Below are 13,780 nucleotides of genomic sequence, written 5' to 3' on the forward strand. Positions count from 1 at the left end.
CCTGACACCCCCATGTGTCGCAGCACCCACTCATCACATCCCCATGGGCCCCTCCCAGCAGTGCCCAGTAACACCCAGTACAGCCCAGTAACCAGTAATAGTACAGCCCAGTAGCACCCAACTGGTGCCTAGTACAGCCCAGTGGAGCCCAGTGACACCCAGCAGTACTCAGTACAGCCCAGCAGTGCCCAGTAGTACCCAGTACAGCTCAGTAACACTCAGCAGTGCCCAGCACAACCCAGTATCATCCAACCTAGACCAGCCCAGCAGCCCCCCACCACACATGGCAGCCCCCAGCAGGCAGCGCATCTCAGTGGTCCCCAGCTCCTAGAGCAGGGGTCCTCAAACTACGGCCCGTGGGCTGGATACGGCCCCCCAGGGTCCTCAATCCGGCCCCCAGTATTTACAGACCCCCACCCACCCTCCCCCCCCGCCGGGGGCTGGGGGGGGAAACCAAGCGGCTGCAGATGACTGTCTGCTACTTCATCCGCGCGCCGGCCCCCTGGTTAAAAACTTTGAGGACACCTGTCCTAGTGCACAGGGAGACACGGTGGTGCTGCCCCTGCCCTGTCCCCTGCACACAGCTGTGAGGACCGGTGGCGTGCGGCACCCTGTGTGCAGGATGCAGCCCTTGGGACACAGAGCTGGCGCAGGGGTGCTGGAGGGACCTGCTGTCTCATCCCCTGTCCCTGTCCCTTTCCCATCCCTGTCCCCATCCCATCCTAGCTGTGCCACCCCATCCTTGGAGACTCTTTGGCTCCTCCAAGTCTCTTTCCTTCCCTACCCCAAGCAAGCCCCAGTTCCTCAGTCTCTCCTCACAGGACAAGCAGTGCTGTCCCCTGAGCATCTTGGTGGCCCTCAGCTGACCTCACTCCTGGTTTTTATGTCTTCCTTGTGTTAGAGGACACTGAGGGGTTCAAGCTCACCTTGTGTCTGCCAGGACCTGTATGTCACTGCCAGGAGCTCTGCGGGCCCGGGGCAGGACTCTGTGTCCTGGTAAGGTCCCTGCTGGCCCCTTCCTCCAGCCTGGCTTGGGCATGGTGACTGGTCCTCACAGAGCTGGTCATCAGTCGCGGATTTGGGCGGGAAGGTACCTTAAAGACCATCTAATTTCCGCCCACCCCCAACTGCCACGGGCAGGGCCCCCTCCCCCCAGCCCAGGCTGCCCCCAGCCCCGTCCAGCCTGGCCTTGAGCCCTGCCAGGGATGGGGCACCCACAGCTGCTCTGGGCAGCCTGGGCCAGCGCCTCGCCGCCCTCACAGGGAAGAATTTCTCCCTCATCTCTCATCTCCATCTCCCCTCTCTCATGTAAAGCCATTCCCCGTGTGCCATCGCCACCTGCCCTTGCCCAAAGCCCCTCCCCAGCTTTCTTGCCGGCCCCTTTAGGCACTGGCAGGTGCTCTAAGGTCTCCCCGCAGCCTTCTCCTCCCCAGGCTGAGCCACTCCAGCTCTCCCAGCCTGTCCCCACAGCAGGGCTGCTCCAGCCCCTGAGCATCTCCCTGGCCTCCTCTGGCCCCGCTCCAGCAGCTCCGTGTCTCTCCTGTGCTGGGGATGCCAGAGCCGGATGCAGCGCTGCAGGGGGGTCTCACCAGAGCGGAGCAGAGGGGCAGAGCCCCCTCCCCTGACCTGCTGGCCATGTTGCCCCCAGCTGACCGCTGCACCCACCACTTGCCCATGCCTGCCCGCCAGACCCCATGTCCCATGCAGGTATGTTCAGGGATGCAGCATTTGCCTTTCCCCATCCTGATCCCCATCACCTTCCAGCACCGGCAGAGGGGGGCTCATGAGGACCTCAGCAGCCCCAGGCACCCTTGGCTGGTGCCCTGGAGGGGTGTCTCGGGAGAGCTCCAGCCTGGTTGTCCACCATTTCAGGCATTTTCCTCCTCCAGCTCCACCTCTGTCACCTGTCCCTGCCCTCCCCAGCCCCGGCTGTTCCCTGGGCAGCCCCCAGCTGTTGGGGGGTGGGTGCTGCCCCTGGCCCCCGAGTCTTTAACCCCTCCCAGTCCCTCTCCTGGGCTCCAGCCCATGAGTGGTCCCCTGAGACATGCTTCAAGACCCCACCACCTCAGGGTCCACTATATGGATGGGGGGTGGGTGTGGGTGGGGGCAGGAATCTGACTGCCCCCCCAGGGCTGCCTGGCTGGAGGGGAAACTCAGGCCGGAGCTCAGAAGTGTATGGGTCCTGCTCTGCTGGGGGTTCTGCACCCCGTGCCGAGTTGTACAAGCAAAGCCCCCACTGCCCTACCCTGGGAGCTGGGCTCAGTCCACAGCCCCTGCATGCAGCACTGGGAGCCCCTTGGGACCCCATCATCCGCTGGGACCACACCATGCACTGGGATGCCACCATCACCAGGATCCCATCATCCGCTGGGACCCCACTGCCCACCAGGACCCCAGTTCACACTGGACCCCTGTTGTTGCCTGGATCCCACCACCCACTGGGACCTCACTACCTACAACTAGGATCCCACCATCATCTGCACCCCACGACCCGTGCTGGGATCCTACCACCCACCGAGAGCCTGCCACCCACCCACCTGGATGGCCACCTGGCATGCCGAGAGGACACAGAGCACAGGACCACAGGGTTGGTTTTTTTTTTCTCTTTTTTTTTTTCCTCTTTTTTTCTTTTTTTTTTTTTTTTTTTGCACAAAAACAGTACATTTATTCAAGTGTTCTCCAGCACAAGTACATTAGAAAGGAGCTCGTCTGTATTATACTCTTCTGGGCACCAAAGAAAAAAAAAAAAAAAAAAAAAAAAAAAAAAAAAAAAAAAAAGGAGGATGGGATGGAAGCGGAACGGACAGACTTTCTACATCTGCTGCACGCATTGACCTTTAATTAGTTCAGAACAGCTATGTCACGAGCAATACTTACACAGATACAACAGAGTGCCGGGCAAGCCCCACGGGCCAGAACCATACGGTGAAATGCACAGTATTCAGCGGCAATAAATAGAGAAGCGACCCTAAAAAACCAAACCAACAAAAAACAAAAGGAAAGAACCGAAAGAGAGAAAGGGATAAAGAGAGAGAAAGAGAGAAGTAGAAAATAAAACGGGGGGTGGGGGGGGTGGGAAGAGCAGCTGGGGACGCTGGGCCGGAGTGGCCACGGCGGCACCGACGGCACTGCCGGGAATGTGGTGGTTGGGCGCGGGCTGAGCCAAATCATAGGAGAGGAGGGTACCGAACTCTACGCGTTTATTCCTCGGTATGAGTACATGATTCCCCACAAATAGTTAAGCGTCAGCTACTTCAATGTCTAGGCTAAAACACATGAAATCTCTTGTTTAGTTTTCAAGTACAAAGTTAAAATGCCTTTTTGTTTTTTTTTGTTTTTTTTTTTAATAATAATATATAAGAGTAAAATAATAGTGCTCTTTGAAACTCCACTACAAGAAAACAAAACAGTCATTGTCCAGACAGCAGACTTAATTTAACAATATATATTTTTAATAAAATGTTTTAGCACCGTGTTTGTCACCTACTCCCTCGGCGGATCTTAAGGAATTTAGGCTTTTATTTTTTGTTTTCACCATTTCATCTAGGGCTGTGCAACAAAATTTTGTCTGTTTGTTTTAAAAAAAGATGTGAGTCGGGTACGTTAAAACTGAACTTTTTCCCCAGGCATCCCCATGGTCCCCACCACTGCCAGCGGCTGCTGCGGAGCTGCCGATGTGCCCCTTGGCACCACCGAGCCGAGCCCGGCACTGCCCCGGCACCCTTCCAGTTGCACCATGATGGGAAACTGCTTCCTGCCAGCACCAGCCTGGGTGTCCCAGCCATGGGCACCCGGGGCAGGTGCAGGAGCTGCCTGGGACATGGCAATGCTGCACTGGCACCCTGTGCTACAGCGCCGGCTGGGACCTGGCCCACAGAAAGTGCTGTGGAGCCAAGAGGGTCCCAGGGAAGTGCTGCAGGGTTGCACTGGGCCAGTGCAGGGCCCACTGGGACCCCCGCACACTGCTAGGCTCCCAGCTGGCACTGCACGGCTGTGCCAGGCTCGCCAATGGTGCTGCATGGCTGTGCAGGATCAGCACCCGGCGCTGCAGGGCCGTGCAGAACCTGCAGACGGTGCCGCAGGGCTTTGCAAGGCTTGCACCCAGCGCTGCAAGGCCATGCAGGACTTGCAAATGGTGCTGCACGATTGTGCAGCACTAGCACCCGGAGCTGCAGGGCCGTGCAGCACTTGTGCTTGGTGCTGTGTGCTGTGCAGGACCAGCACCCAGCACTGCAGGGCCACACGAGACTTGCACCCAGTGCTGCAGTGCCAAGCAGGACCTGCAGACAATGATGCAGGGCCGTGCAAGATTCGTGCTTGGCACTGCAAGGGCACGGAGTGCTTTCACTCAGTGCTGCAGAGCCGTGCAGTGCCTGCAGACAGTGCTGCATGGCTGCGCAAGGCTCATGTGCAGTGATGCAGGGCTCTGTAGCGCTTGCACCCGGTGCTGTGCACCCCACAGGACTCACAATCAGCGCTGCAGGGCAGTGCAGGACCCATGCAGGACCCGTGAGCAGCACTGCAGGGCCATGCAGCACTTGCACCTAGTGCTGTGGGCCGTGCAGGACCTGCATGCAGCGCTGCAGGGCCATGCACGGCTCACACCTGGTGCTGTCATGGCAGGTGGAACCCATGCACAGTGCCAGCAGTCCTGTGCCAGCCTCACTCCAGCACTGCAGGGCAGCGCGGGATCCGGCCCCGGGACCAAGCCAAAGCTCACAGCTGCAGCTCAGCACCCAGGGCTGGGGGGCCACGTTCTGCCTTGCCTCCTTTACCACCCAGCAAAGCTGGGCCCCACGGTGTCCCCCACCGTGGCCACCCCGTGCCAGCTCAGCTCCCCATGCCACCCACACCGACAGAGGGGTCTTCAACCCCCTCCCCCCCAGTAGCACCAGGCGCAGTGGGGAGGTGGGGGGGCCCTGGGGCCACCCCTCACCCGCCCCTGCCGCCATCGGTCCCAGCACCTCTCAGCACCCTGGGGCCACCAGCGCGGCTTGATGCCAATTAGCCAGCACCCCGCACCAAGCGGCCAGTGGCCCCTGCCCGCCCGTGGACCCCCAGCACCTTTCACAGTTAGACAAGAGATGGCAACAGGCCAGAGACCCTCCATGAGCCTCTCCCGCACCGTAGCACCAGTCCCTGCCCCCACCGGAGCCCCTGCGCTCCAGCGCCAGGCACAGGCTCCGGCCACCCAAGTGGGCACCAGGGATGCAGGGCAATGCCCCTGCACCGAGCCAGACCCACCGACCTCCCACAGCACCCACAGCTGCCAGACAAGTAGCACCATCCACAGCAATGCCAGCACCTGCCCATGTCCTGCCTGCACGCACCACGGCTCCCCTCTGCACCGCCACTGCCATCACGGCTACCGGCCCCTGCGGCCACGGCTGCCTGTCCTCGACACCAACACCGCTCCTGCCACAGCATGCCCCTGCGCACACCTCACGTGGCCACCCCAGAGCAGAGGCACGGGGCACCAATACATCACGGCTGCTCCACAACCATGCTCACGGTTGTTCCACAACCACGCTCGGAGAAGCAATGCCCTGAGCCACCTGGTACACAAGGCAACGCCACAAGCAGCACTGGGGTCCCATCGTGGCTCACGGGGGCATCGCCCTCCTGCCAACCAGCCCAGCCCCATGGATGTAGCACCAGGGCCCAGGGACCCAGAGCCATCCCTGTCCTGTGCCAGAAGCACCCCAGCCATGCTCCGGCACCGCTCCGTCCCACACTTGCTCCCTGCCTGGCCTCCTGGCCCTGCCCGCATCCCTGCCAGCACAGCACCACCACAGCTTTCGGCAAGAGCCCTATTCACAGCACCCATGCCCCACGCCACCCCGGCAGACAGCACCTGCAGGCAGGAGCAGGCAGGAGCACCGTGCTGCTGCTGCCGGGTCGGCGGGGGGGACAACCAGCACCGGCCTGGCCGGGGACGCCACGTACACAGAAGAGCACCAGTACGTTTGTGCGCGTCATGAGCAGGTTGAGCAGCGCGGGCAGGGCCGGGCAGGGCAGGGCAGCCACCGCTGCCGCCGAGGGAGGCGCTTCCTTTTAGGACAGAAAAAGGTTATTGCATGACTCGGGATGGAGATGCTTCCCGCCCGGCCACCGCCCCGGCCCTCTCCCGCGCCACTCGCTCGGAAAGGCCCGGCACGTAAGGCAACATGGAAGCTGATGTCTCAACTCACCCCGCTGTTTATAAGCACCATTATGAAGTCAGGTTGTACAGTAGTAACAGTACCTTTTATATATATATATATCTATATCTCATATCTATCATATATATATAAACTGTAAACAAGAGGTAACAGCGGCTTCTAGAATTTGCTTTCTTCAAGGTTTCCTGTGTGGTAGGCACCCAAAATACTGTAGAAAAGGTGTGTTGTGGTGTGTGTGTTCTCGGCTTCCCTGCCAGTTGGGTTGGCTCCATATCACCAGTGAACGGTGCTGGTGGAAAAGAGTGAGGCTCAGTCGCTGGGCGTTGCGGAGCCGGCCGAGCGCCTCCCTGCCGCTTCGTGCTCCCCCCAAGCTCGCCGGGCCGGTGGCGGGGGCCATGAGCTCGGTGCGCGCTCGGCGCAGATGGAGCGGGTCTCCTTCGCCTCCGCCTCTCCCGGCTGGGGTTTCCCACTGCCATTTCCCCTCCTCCGAGAGCAGAGCTGGCGACGGCGTCTTGTCTCGCCCGCTGCTCCGAGAAGCAGAAACCAAACCAACAGAAAAACCCAGCCAGAAAAGAGCGGAAAATTAAAAGGTTACCCAAAAAAAAATGGTTTTGGTTTTTTGTTTGTTTTCTTTTTTCGTTTCGTTTTTGTTTTTTTGTAGTTTTCGTTGGTTTTTTTTGTGTTTTTTTTTTTAAATAGGCTAAAAGCTGAACATTGGAAATTCAGGAGAGGACACTGAACCCTTTTGCTCGGGGAGACGTGTGCTGGGTTCCCGTCGGGCTGCGAAATCCCATCTCTCTTCTGGGTGCTGACTCTTCTCTCATTCTGTGTTTTCACTTCTCTTGGCGTGGATGGTTTTGTTTCTGACTTGCTCCGTGTGTCACCAGTTCCTGTCTGTCTCTCTTAAACGCAGGCAAAATATTCCTTCAGGGGAGCAAAGAGATGGCGGATCACCGGCACGCTCCAGGATCTGCCTAGCAGTCTCTGCCGGGCCAGGCGGCTCATGTTGGACACGTCTGTGTAATGCACCGGGAAGCCAAAGACCCTGCAGGGACACGAGGGGAGGGGATGGGGAGCAGGGGGTCAGGGGGATGTGCTGGCCGAGGGACACGGCACTGCCGGCTCCCCCTGCCCCAGCATCCATACAGCCCTGTGGCAAGCCCTCAGCCGGCCACGGTACCTCTCCATCTCCGTGCACCACAGGATGTCCTCCTTTTCATTCATGAAGACGGGGAAATGCTGGTCCTTGCCCTGCTTGATGGAGTTGGAGCGAGTGGTGATAGTTCGCACTTTGCTGAACTGCAAGAGGCACAGGCTCGTCATGCTGGGGAGGGCGGGATGGAGTTCCCGGCGCACCGGCTGCAGCCAGGCACAGCAGTCACAGGCAGGGTGCTCCCATCCCAGGGTGCTGGTGCCACTGCCACATCCCTCCTCCACCCTCACAGGAGTCTGGGACCACCAGGGACAGCGATGGGACTCCACCACCCCCTTGGCTGCACCATCCCCGCTCCCGCCACCTGCATCCTGCATGCTGAAGCTGACCTTTGCTATCCTGCCGTGCTCCAGGCACTCCTGCAGCTCCAGCTTATCGTTGACTGTGGACGCGAGTGGCCTGGGTGAGAGAGACAGGGTGGGCATGGGGTGGGCCCAGGCTGGCACAGCACCACACTGCCACATGAGCACTTGCACGGGTGCAGGGCAGCTCTCACGCTGGGCTTTGTGGGCATGCAGGGTGGGCAAGGGTGTTTTGAGGGGCTGCAGAAGCTGACGGCAAGAAGCAGCTGACCCCTGTGGTAGCCTGCCCATGACCACCAGCCAGACGTCTACCACCACTGCCTGGGAGGGACATGGACAGCAGCTCCACACCACCCCACCAGCACGGATGGAGCAAGGACAGGACTGTCCTCCTCTCTATGGGCTTCAGGCTGTGCTGTCACCCAGTGCTCCCTTGTGAACACCTCCTGCTCTCGCCCACCACTGATTGGGATACCTGGGCTGGGGAAGGACCCAGGGGTCCAGCCCTTTCTGCAGCCCCTGCCCTTGCTCCCAGTGGCCAAGCAGGGGCTGCTGGCAGCCCTGGCTCCACAGCAGGCACGGCACAGTGGTGGGCAGGTGAGTGGCTCGGCTTTGGGGGGCTCTCACTAACCTGTTCATCCCAGGAAGGTTCCCCCAGAAGTACCGTGCCCTGTGTGCTGCAGACACTTCTTTGGCATCAATCATGACGGGGTTGGACTGCAGGAAGGGAGAGAGGCAAGAAGTCAGCAGGGCTCAGCAGCCCACCACAGGAGCAGGACCCTGGGGGTCCGCAGGGCTGGAGGATGCCGACTCCCTGGCACTCACCTCCAGGAAGCGTGAGATGTCCCTCTTGTCGCTCACCCCCATGGCCACCACGTTCTCGAAGAGCCAGAAGAAGGGCCGGTCGTCACCCTCCTTGGGCCGGGCTTCATGGAGCAGGCGGTAGAATTCAAAGAAGAGCCTCCCGGTGCCCTCTGGGCAGGAGAGAGCGAGAGGGGCTGGCATCAGTGGTGGGGGCCAGCAGTGGGGGGCTGGTGGTGGGGGCCAGCCCCAGCCCAGCAGCGAGACACCTACCGTAGAGCCCCTTTCTGGCTGGGTTGACAATGGAGAGGTCGTTGCAGGGGCTCCCCCCAATCACTAGGTCGAAGGGGCCCCACTCCTGTATCTGCAAGAGGGAGAACCCCTGGTGAGGCAGGCGCTGGTGCCAGACGCTGCCCAGGGAGGAGGATGCTGCCACCGGCTCAGGGGACATGGATACACAGGGGATGGATGGTGACCAAGCTCCCTGGTGGGATGGCAAGGCCGTGCTGGCAAAGCCAAGCACATGGAGAGATGCAGGACAAAGGACCAGTCCTGTCTTGGGGAAGAGGGCTGGGCACCGGGCGCTTTGGGGGAGCCGTGGGGGGCTGGCCGGCAGGACGTACGTGCTTCTGGGTGACATTTCGGACGTCCCCGACGTACATGATCTTGCCCTGGTGCCTCACCATGCCCACAGTGATGGAGTCCTCGCACACCTCCGAGGCGATGTAGCGGTCCACCTGGATGCCCAGGTCCTTCAGCACCAGCAGGCCTGCAGGTAGCGGGGCTGGTGTGGCTGGCGCATGGACAACCGGCCACCATCCATCACCCTCCCCAGACCCCCAACAGTGTACACCCCCTAGGGTCCTGAGGACACTGGGGGCTGCCCACCGGAATACCCAGCTGGGGGTCCCACAGGTGGCACAGGTCTGCCCACACACCGCTGACACCCCAATGGGTGCAGGACCCCCCAGCCCCGATGTTGGACAGTTGTGGGGTGCAGGCAGGCTGCTTGCTGCTGCCACCGGTCCCAAACACACCCCAGGGAGGGTCGATGCTGGGGCTGCTGGTCTGGGGACCCCCACCCACCTGTGGCGATGCCATCGAAGAGTGAGAGCACCCGGATGGGCTTCCTCTTCTCGGCCGGTACTGGTGGGTATACTTTCGGCGGGTCCTGAAAGCCACAGGGGCGCGTCAGGTGGGGAGGGGTGACATGGGGCAGTGGGGAGCCCTGCCAGGGCAAGGGGGTCCTTCCCCAGGGACACTCACAAACTCCTGGTCATGGTTGTTGGCGAAGAACATCTGGAGGCGTGAGGGCCAGTCCTCCCGCCGCCGCAGCAACCCGTAGACACCCTTATGGCCACACATGTAGCAGTTCCAAGGGTCTTCTTTGATGGCCGCCTGGGCTGCCCCCGGGCCCACCAGCAGGTCCACACACTCCACGCAGAAGCACCTGTGAGAGCCGGGAGCCAGCATCAGCACCAGGGGTGGGTCCGGTGCTCCCGGCAGCATCCCTGCTGTGGGATGCTGGGGAATGAGTGCAGTTGGTGGTGGGAGGATGGTGCCCCCAGCATGGCCCCGCTGCCCCAGCAGGATGAAGGCCAGGCTACAGCCGTGCCCCCTTTGAAAGTAAGTGGTAGGGGGGTACGCCGGGACTGGCAGCCTCACACCAGGACCTGCCACACTGCCCAAAGCTCCACCAGCCCCATGCAAAGACCTGCAAGCTGGGAACCATGGCATCATCAAAACCGCCCAGCATCACACCAGCATTGCCAAAACCTCCCCAGCCCTGTGCCAGGACTGCAGCATCACTAGAACAGCCCAGCCCCAAACCAGGGCTGGCATCACCAAATTCTCATGCCATGTCTGGAGCACAGCCAAAACCTCCCCAGCCCCACATCAGACTGAAGAATCAGAACTTCCCTACCCAAGCCAGGACTTGGGCATCACCAAAACTTCCCAGCCCCATGCTGAGAGTGTGACATTGCCAAAACTTCCCCCAGCCCCACACAAGGGTCAGGGCATCACCAAAACCTCCTCAGCCTCACACCAGGACTGCAGCTTCACCAAAATGCCACACTGGGACTTTGGCACCACCTCCTAGTCCTGTACCGAGATTGTGGCATCACCAAAATGTCCCAGCCCCACACCAGGACTGGCATCACCGGATCCCCATGGCAGGACCGTGGCATTACCAAAACCTCCTCAGCCCCATGCTGGCAGACTGCAGCATCCCCAAAATCTCCCTAGCCCCATGCCAGGACAGTGGCATCACTGAAGCCTCCCCAGCCCCACGCCGGGACAGCGGCCCCGGACCTGCAGCAGTTGTTGTTGCCGCACATGAGCACCTCACGGCCGCCACAGCAGATGGTGCAGTAGGACTGGTAACCGTCGTCGTCGTACTGGTAGGCGCACTCCAAGAAGCAGTTCTGGGGGAGAGCCAAGGCATGAGTGTGGCACGGCCCGAGCCCTGCAGCTGGGATGCTGCTGCAAGGCCAGGCACCCAGCAAGGGCACTGGGGCAGCTCCCGGCAGAGGGGTCTGGCAGGGAGACCTCTGGCACTGGGTGTTTGGGGGACCCAGCTGTGCCTGCTCGCCGTACCTTGCAGTTTTGGCACATTCCTCCGATAAATAGAGGGTGCTCCAGGGTCACGTTGAGGCTCCCGCAGGAGATGCAAATGTCTAGGAGCAGGAGAGGAGAATGTTACCCCCAGGCTCTGCCAACCCCCGGTACCCTGGTGAGCCCAGCATGTGGGGAGAAGCCTGACCCCAGGCCACGTCCTGCTGCCGTCCCTGGCAAATGCCCACCCCGTGTCCGGGTCACACTGGCTTTGCCACCCTCGAGCTGGGGAATGGCAGAGCTCTCCCCGCCCCCCCTCAAGACCCAAACTGCTAGCACCACCAGGACAACCATTGTGGTGTGATCGGGGACCAACTGTGGGCACAGTGAGGCAGGGCTCCCAATGCCTCCTTGCTCCAACCTGGCCCCCAACACCCGCCTTCCAGCCCTGGGCAGCATCCCAGCTAGGGACGGACCCTCCACCCCAGCCCTGTCCCTGGGGGCAGGATGCGTCCGAGCCCCAGAGCTGGGCACTGCCCCACACTCACCTTCGATGTTTCTGCATTTCTGCCGGACCTCGTAAACGAGCCGCTCTGGGGAGGGAGAGAGGTGTTGGGGAAGGGGGTCCTGTCCACTACCAGCCCTGCCCTAGCCAGGTCCCCCTTGCACAGTCCCACAGGGGGACAAAGGGAAGGGCCCCCCCGATGGAGAAGGGGACCTGGCCACAGCAGCTCTCGCCCCCACCAGCCCCCCGTGGTGAGCACAGCCCTGCCAACACCAGGACCCAGCCCAGGTAAACACCCATGGAAGGCGGGGGGGGGGGGGGGGCATCCACGACCCCCCAGGTGGTACCTCGGGTGCGTTCATCGATGATCTCCTTGACCTTGGGCTTCTCTGTTGTGCTTTTCCTGGGTTTTTTGGCGGGTGGGGGTGGTGCGTAGGCAGCTGCTTCTGGCTCTACCCACATCTCCGTGTAAACTTCTTTGTAGGGGTTTCGTTCTTCTGCAAGGGGCGTTGGGTCCCGTTAACGGGGTTTCATCAGTGGGGTCCTGTTGGCCCCGCAGAGGGACCTGCCAGTCCCACAGTGCTTCCCATGCCCAAGCCCATGCCACCCCGGTGATGTGGATCCAATGGCCAGGGGTCCTGGGGACACCTTCCAAGGCCACCAAGTGAGTCCCTGTCCTGCGAGCAGGGCACCATGCCTCCCCCCTTGCTCACCTTCGGGGGGTTCCAGGCCCTTGGGGCCGGAGGGCTGGAAGCCACCCAGGGCCCATTCGATCATCTGCTTGTTCTGGATTTCCACCACCTTGGAAGTGTCCGTCTCATCGTTCTCTGGACATGCTGGGAAGATCTTCCCTGCTCTGCTGCTTGCCACCTGCCAGGGGAGCCGCAGGCACAGCCATCACCCACCCACTCATGGGTGTCCCCATCCTCAGCTCTGACCCTGCACTACCCAAGCAGGTAGCGCCCAGCCCCAAAGGGACCTACATGGTCAGACTCCCCTGCATTGCCCCACAAGAAACCCCCAACACCTCCCAGCACTACCAAGAGACCCCCAGAAAGCCAGGACCCCCACAGCATCACCCCACAGGGACTTCAGCAACTCTCCAGAGACCCCAACCTCCCCCCAGCCACCCCCAAAAATCTCTGGAGGGAGCCCCTCAGATCCCCCACCCTTCTAAGAGACACCACCTGGCTCCTCAGGATGCTGCTGGGTGCCACAGCAATGCAGAGCCGGATCCTGGCAGGGTGAACAGACATACAGCCTGCCTGCACCTGGCAGCACAGACCTGCACCAGCACCCATGTCCCCAGTCCTGGTGCTGGGGTGTCACCCTGCGGCCGCAGACACTCACCTGCAGCACCTCATAGATGGCTTTGCGGTACATGGGCTGCTTGTTGTAGGTGGCCTGGTGGAAGGCGCTGGCAAAGGAGCTGAGTGGCAGGAGCTTCTCCACACAGACCTGGGGGACAGGATGTGGCTGTGAGCTGGGGGGACACCTGGAGACAGCAGGTGCACAGCCCAGACCCCCACCCCACAGGTGCCACTTACCACCGAGAACTTGCCATCGCCGAACCACATCACCCAGCGGGTGCCCTCGGCCGCCCGGCTCCGGCCCGTCATCCACCAGGAGACAATGCGCCCGGGCCACCACGAGAAGCCGCGCAGCTTGCCCCACACCAGCTCGCCGATGCCAAAGCCCCGGCCGTCCTGCACGGTGAGTTGATGGGGGGGGTAAGGTCAGAGGCTGGTGGGGAACGGGCATCTGTGTCCCTGGGGGGCAGCAGACCAGCACACCCCCCCCTTTCCCAGCCAGCCCTGCCCTCACCTCATACTCGGGCTCATCATCAGCTGACTTGGAGGTGTTCTTGTCCACGGCGTCAGCCACCACTGGCTCAGGCGTGGTGGCCACATTGGGTGAAGCTGGGTCAGTGGGCTGCTGTGAGGTGGGGGGGCTGGCCTCCTCCTCCTTCTGGGGCTCCGCCCGCGGCGTCTCCTCCACAACATTCATCACGGCAATCACCTTCGCCTTCTTCTCCGCCTGTGGGGGGGCACACAGTGGTCAGGGCAGGGCTGTGGGGCACCGCTCACCTGCAGCCCCGGGGTGGGGGGCCCTGGGCCAGCCCAGCTTGGGGGGCTGCACCCTGGCAGTCCAGCTGCAGCCACCAATTGCCACCCTGCCTGGTGCAGCTTGGGGGGGTCCCCCGTGTTCCTGTGCCTCAGTTTCCCTCTGTGGCTGGGGTGGG

At 61.5% G+C, this 13,780-nt stretch overlaps 2 protein-coding genes across 6 annotated transcripts in view; one reads left to right on the plus strand and one right to left on the minus strand.

Annotated features, from left to right (window-relative positions):
• Window positions 1–2,817: 2,817 nt before the first annotated feature.
• The window catches only part of DNMT3A (DNA methyltransferase 3 alpha), a 48,894-nt gene continuing 37,931 nt past the window's right edge, over window positions 2,818–13,780 (minus strand). For all 5 annotated transcript variants that reach the window (XM_055714022.1, XM_055714021.1, XM_055714020.1 and 2 more), the window contains 17 exons: window positions 13,363–13,575; window positions 13,086–13,244; window positions 12,889–12,996; window positions 12,252–12,408; window positions 11,886–12,035; window positions 11,582–11,626; window positions 11,076–11,155; window positions 10,791–10,903; window positions 9,744–9,927; window positions 9,564–9,648; window positions 9,101–9,246; window positions 8,751–8,841; window positions 8,502–8,650; window positions 8,308–8,393; window positions 7,704–7,773; window positions 7,342–7,460; window positions 2,818–7,206 (listed from right to left, as the gene is read on the minus strand). In XM_055714022.1, the coding sequence (XP_055569997.1) occupies window positions 7,065–7,206; window positions 7,342–7,460; window positions 7,704–7,773; window positions 8,308–8,393; window positions 8,502–8,650; window positions 8,751–8,841; window positions 9,101–9,246; window positions 9,564–9,648; window positions 9,744–9,927; window positions 10,791–10,903; window positions 11,076–11,155; window positions 11,582–11,626; window positions 11,886–12,035; window positions 12,252–12,408; window positions 12,889–12,996; window positions 13,086–13,244; window positions 13,363–13,575 (2,097 nt within the window). In that variant the 3' untranslated portion in view covers window positions 2,818–7,064. The remainder of the gene's footprint in view (window positions 7,207–7,341; window positions 7,461–7,703; window positions 7,774–8,307; window positions 8,394–8,501; window positions 8,651–8,750; window positions 8,842–9,100; window positions 9,247–9,563; window positions 9,649–9,743; window positions 9,928–10,790; window positions 10,904–11,075; window positions 11,156–11,581; window positions 11,627–11,885; window positions 12,036–12,251; window positions 12,409–12,888; window positions 12,997–13,085; window positions 13,245–13,362; window positions 13,576–13,780) is intronic.
• LOC129736418 (uncharacterized) lies at window positions 4,859–5,981 on the plus strand. Its single transcript, XM_055714916.1, has one exon. The coding sequence runs from the start codon at window positions 4,998–5,000 to the stop codon at window positions 5,979–5,981; it is 984 nt and encodes a 327-aa protein (XP_055570891.1). The 5' UTR covers window positions 4,859–4,997.

The sequence above is a fragment of the Falco cherrug genome, chromosome 6 (assembly GCF_023634085.1).
Source record: "Falco cherrug isolate bFalChe1 chromosome 6, bFalChe1.pri, whole genome shotgun sequence".
Classification (NCBI taxonomy): domain Eukaryota; kingdom Metazoa; phylum Chordata; class Aves; order Falconiformes; family Falconidae; genus Falco; species Falco cherrug.